At 29.9% G+C, this 6,000-nt stretch overlaps 1 protein-coding gene across 1 annotated transcript; it reads left to right on the top strand.

Annotated features, from left to right (window-relative positions):
• Nucleotides 1-1,033: 1,033 nt before the first annotated feature.
• On the top strand, nt 1,034-4,826 carry LOC134691366 (two pore potassium channel protein sup-9-like). The gene is made up of 3 exons (XM_063551872.1): nt 1,034-1,399; nt 2,706-3,016; nt 3,644-4,826. The coding sequence occupies exons 2-3, from the start codon at nt 2,728-2,730 to the stop codon at nt 4,426-4,428; spliced, it is 1,074 nt and encodes a 357-aa protein (XP_063407942.1). The 5' UTR covers nt 1,034-1,399; nt 2,706-2,727; the 3' UTR covers nt 4,429-4,826.
• The last annotated feature ends 1,174 nt before the right edge of the window (nt 4,827-6,000 follow it).

The raw sequence follows: 6,000 nt of genomic DNA, 5'->3' as shown, positions 1-6,000 counted from the left end.
GGAATAGCGGGGTTACTTGATACACATATCTGAAGTCCAGACTTGAAATATGTATTTGAACGTGAAACATATTTTATTTATTCGTTGGCAAGAACAATATTTTCTATCTAAAATAACCTCTTTAAAATGTTTTAGTTTATTAAAATATGCTTATGAATCTTTTGTAGATAGTTGTCTCATTGGCAATCATACCACATCTTCTTTTTTATATTATGAAGTTTATGATGTAAATGACTCTCCGCCTCGTTGATATAAATGACTGTGAATGTGGTAATCGCAAACGTATAAATACTGAGGAAAAGTCGAAATTTTAAGTTTTAAAAAAGTCGAAATTTTGAGTTTAAAACAAGTCGAAATTTTGAGTTTAAAAGAAGTCGAAATTTTGAGTTTAAAAGAAGTCGAAATTTCGAGTTTAGAAAAGGTCGAAATTTCGAGTTTAGAAAAAGTCGAAATTTCGAGTTTAAAAAAAAATCGAAATTTTGAGTTTAAAAGAAGTCGAAATTTTGAGTTTAAAAGAAGTCAAAATTTCGAGTTTAGAAAAAGTCGAAATTTCAAGTTTTAAAGAAGTCGAAATTTTGAGTTGAAAAGAAGTCAAAATTTCGAGTTTAGAAAAAGTCGAAATTTCAAGTTTTAAAAAAGGTCGAAATTTCAAGATTTTAGAAAGTCAAAATTTCAAGATAAGAAAAGTTAAAATTTCGAGTTAAAGTCGAAATTTTGAGATTTGAAATGTCAAAATATCGACTTTGAAAAAAAAGTTCACTGCCAATTTTATTTTTTCTATGTCCCTAATACGCTTCCGTATTTTTGAACGAAGAAAATGTTAACGATGTCAATTAAGAAATAATTGAAGATGATGAAAAAAAGTGCATAAAAGTGTCAAAAAGGTATCAATCTGAAATCAAAAAAGAAAAAAAACCCAAAACAATTTATGCCACGTGCCAAGAAAAGCAACCTCTTTTTTCCTTTCAAAATATGCAAAGTAGTTTGTTGTCTAAGGATTAATGTACATGATATTGAAAACAAACCAATTATCCCCAAGGTCGTTTGCCTTTTGGCGCCATTGTTTACCTTTATCTGACAAGCCAATTAATATTCACAAAATGGCTGATCGATCTTAACATCTTTACATCGATTTTATTACAGTTTATTAGTTGTTGAATAAACCTTATCGGATTTCCTTGCGGCAACCTTTATAACTAAACACCATAGAACAGTAGCAGCCATTTTCATCAGCAGCTAAAATGCAATTGACGGATGAGTTAGCTATTGTTAAATTCAAGTTTTTAAGCTTCAAGCAGAGTAAATAACAACAAATTATCGATTGCCCGGATGTTGAATGGAGTTAGAACAGATGTCAATACGATGAGAAAACAATGGTGACTTTCATTTGTCACGTTGGGTGAGTTTCTATTTTTATTTTAGTTTTACGACATTGTTTATATTTTGATATGTTAAAAGAAAAACAATCATATTTTTATTATGCTGTAGTGTAGATATTTTTTTTTAGCAAGAATGCAAATTAGAATCAACGACTTGGAATAAAACTAAACAAGTTACTATTAAATGTGTGTATATAGTTAAAACATGTGTGTATGATATTATAGTAAAAATAGATTAATAACATGTTCAAGAAAGTTGGTTTGACTTTACTCTCGGTGTTCTCTGTGATTCGAAAAGTCAATAACTAAACTGTTAGACATGCATCATGTGCATGCACTAAGAAAGTACATTATTATCGTTGTTGCTTCTACCTGAGATTACTATAACAGTTATAGTAGTCTCAGCTTCTACATAATATTTCGGTAAAATTTCCGTTGCAAATGATGTACATATTTTATTCATTTTAATAATCATGATAATAGTAAAAAAAAAAAAAGAAAAATATACAAACTGTTAACATATATTTTGTTAGTAATATGTATGTGAAATGATTCATAATCTAACATGTCTGATGCAAATGTAACAATTTAAACATGCTCTAGTGATCAATTACGTGCATTATTGTTGTAATTGATTTAGAATGTGTTATTTTATGTGCACAACAGTTAAAATCTGGAGATGGAGAATACAAGTGGCTTATTCGAATGCATTACACGTCATGACACGTGGAGGATGTCCCTTTAATAATCATGTATATCATGCATAATTGAAATAGTTAAATTCATATTTATGAACATTATCAACATAATTGTAACAATTACAAAAATCATTGTAATAAATTACTTTGCTATTCATGGGCCCTTTAATTTGAATAAAATCTTATCTTATATTTGTTTCACTTTTTAAACTATTTGATTTTGTTGCAAGTTGTACTTGTGGCTTTTTATAAAAAAAATAAAAATGTTCAACATTTAACTATTAAATATTTAATTCGGGATATTTTAGAAGCAATGTTGTTTTTCAATATATTTGACTGGGTTCGAAAACAGAATGTTATATTGAAAATAACCATATCAATGAATTTACAATATGATTTAACGGTTCAAATAAGTTACATTTACATGTTATATATAATACTTTACAAATATGAATTTCGAATTAATTACTATGTTTATTTTTTGTAGTGATTTTTAAAGAAATCAATTTATACTGAAATCTGTCATTTTACAATATGATTTAACGGTTCAAATAAGTTACATTTACATGTTATTTATAATACTTTACAGTATGAATTTCGAATTAACTGCTATGTTTATTTTTTGTAGTGATTTTTAAAGAAATCAAAAGATGGAGATGAAAAGACAGAATGTCCGGACTCTTTCTTTAGTCGTATGTACATTCACATACCTCTTAATTGGTGCTGCGGTTTTCGATGCATTAGAATCAGAATACGAAGTTGAGAACAGACGAAAATTAAAAAACGAAACCCAAGCGATCATCGATAAATTCAACATTACACCTGAACACTTTGAGAAAATAAGATATAATGTTATAAAATCCAGACCGTACCAGGCAGGTACACAGTGGAAATTTCCGGGTGCACTTTATTTTTCTCTAGTTGTAGTTGCTTTAATAGGTATGTATATAATTATGAGAAACCAATTTACAGTAAAAAAAAAAGCATTAATGTCTCGCGCAAGAATAAAAAAAAACCGTCGCATTTTTCTCAAAACTGTAATTAAAACTTAAAAAAATGATTATTAATACCGGCTTCAAAGCAATAAAAAAGAGGTTGCAACAGGAAGGATAAGCATATCCCGCACTATCGACACAATAAAAACATCATATAAACTACACTTCTAGCTCTGATAGCAAAACGTACAACGGGAGATAATCCAATAATTTCTATGAACCCATGACTGATAATATTTGTGCAAACACTGTATAATGTTTTGATTTATATATCATGAATACTACAACTACATGTATATTATCAGGTGTAAGCATATGAAAAAAGTATACAAGTGACATCTGTGTTCTCTCTTTATCTCTGTTTTAGATAAATTATGATATTCTATTAAATTCTATTTGTTACTAATATTAACAATTGCTTTTTTGTCACTATTTTATTCGTGTTTCGTTTATATTTAATAAAAAAATATGTTTGTCTGTTCTATTGCAACAATCCTTAGTAGATTATAATTGATTTTAAACTTTTGAAATATTCCTTCATATTTGATATTTTCCTTATTTTATATTGTAGGTTACGGTCACAGCACACCCAAAACAGTATGGGGAAAGTTATTTTGTATGACGTATGCGTTGGTTGGTATTCCATTATGTATGATAATGTTTCAGAACGTTGGCGAACGGTTAAATACATTCGTAACATACTTACTAAAACAAATTAAGAAATGCTTCCGAATGAAAAACACCGAAGTGTCACAAACAGACTTGATATTTATTACTACGAATTTATCAACTGTCATTATAACTGCAGGTGCCCTTATGTTTTCGCATTTTGAAGGATGGCGATACATTAATTCATTATATTACTGTTTTATAACATTGACTACAATAGGGTTTGGTGATTATGTGGCACTTCAAAAGAATAATATGTTACAAGAAAAACCGCATTACGTCGCACTTAGTGTTATATTCATTTTGTTTGGCTTAGCTGTCATTTCAGCCTCAATGAACCTTTTGGTGTTGCGATTTTTAACATTAAATGCAGAAGATGAACGAAGAGACGAACTTCAAGCCGCTGCCGCTGCACAAAACGCTGTTCATTTAGAGGGTGACGTCATTACTGGTAATTCTACCGTCGTTGGTAATGCACAAGAGCAGCCAGAATTTCAGGAAGTTGTTTCAGTGTGTTCATGTTCCTGTTACAAATGGCGGTCACCACGTGACAAAATATACAATTCGACAGTGAACTCTAATCATGTTTCTTCTTTTGTTCCTAACAGTTCTTTTGCCAAGGAAGATACCAATTCAGAAACGGATTCGTTTTTAGTTTGGCAGCGAAGCAAGAGAGCCTCGTTATAATTTTTTAATGTAAAATATAATCAAAAATGTTCTAATAAAACCATTTGAAGATACTTTCCTGTTCAGAAAGATAAATCAAACAGTCAGTGGGCTTGTAACTTGAACTGTTCTGTTTAAACGAGGTGCATAACGTATTTAGTCAGCTTGCAATTAATACTACATATATGTACTTATGGTCAATTGACGGCTTTATCGGGTTTTCATAATTTCCTTAACTTCTTTATTTGCTTTTTGAAATTAATATATGCATTAATATATTACTACTTTAATTTTAGGTCAAAATTTGGGAAAAAACCAACATTTCTCGAATTCTTTACAAGCCTGATATTATTTGTTTTATTATCTTGCGTATCATGTTTGTATATTACTAAATTGTATTTGAATGTTATGTGTTGCTTACTAAATTGTTATTGTTATTAAAAAATATGGGAACCATTGGACAATTTTTCTATCATGTTATTATTGTAACTTTGATTTCAAAAGAATATAAACAGATAAAGCAGATGACATTTTACCATCAACTCGATTACTGATTAGATGTAAATTTATAGTTAGTTCAACTAAACTTGAAGGAACAAGCGAGCCCTTATACCTCTGTATCCTTAAAAAAAACCACCATTGCATACAGATCGGTACAGATACATTCGTAAGCAATTACCATAAAAATACCAAAAAAAACCACAATACAATTTAACCATTCATTGGTGTAAGGGTAACGTACTGACCACTTTAACTTAACTTTATTACATACTTGACATTCGGATAATCGTATTCGAGGACATTGATCTTGAAAAAACAATTACAATAAAAAAATTAAAAAAACCAACAAAACACCACAATTAATTGGTGTTAGTGTACTGACCACTTTATATATTACATACTTGACATTCGGATTATCGAGGACATTGATTTTGAAAAAATAACTAAAAATAAAAATACAAAAAAAAAATCCAAACGGACAGTTCCTATGAAAACGACAAAATCAAAAGCTCAAACACATCAACCGAAAAGATAACAACTTTCATATGCCTGACTTGCAGCAGGCATTTTGTTATGTAGAAAATGGAAGATTAAATATGGGTTTATAGCTAGCTGAACTCTCACCTTAATTAACAGTTCCGGATTTATATCAAGTATATTGAGATCGGGTCCTTTATCTTTTATATAAGCTTTGGATTTCAAATTTTTTCCGCTTCGGGCATCACTGAATAGACATGTATTGTCGAAATGTGCATCTGGTGCAGGACAATTGGTACCGTTAATTTTATTATGAATGCAATTTAGTTTAACTTTACTGTACATGCAATTGCATTAAGTGTGTGGGGAAAGATAATATCTTAGGCTAGCTTGCTGGCTTGTTGAACCAGGATATCATTATTAGATCAGAAAACTCCCTGGGACTAGACTACTTCGAAAGGAGGGTAGTATACCTTTCCTAATAATGACTTCACGGTTTAAATAGCTCTACACATCCAAGATAATAAGAACTCCAGTGGCGTAAATTGTTGAAAAGTAAAAATGTTTATATATATGATAATAAATGCATACATGAACGAGTGAATCGAGAGGGCT

The sequence above is a fragment of the Mytilus trossulus genome, chromosome 11, assembly GCF_036588685.1.
Source record: "Mytilus trossulus isolate FHL-02 chromosome 11, PNRI_Mtr1.1.1.hap1, whole genome shotgun sequence".
NCBI classification, from domain to species: domain Eukaryota; kingdom Metazoa; phylum Mollusca; class Bivalvia; order Mytilida; family Mytilidae; genus Mytilus; species Mytilus trossulus.
The sequence above is the reverse complement of the archived record's forward strand: the minus strand, read 5'-3'. Positions and strand labels throughout refer to the sequence as shown.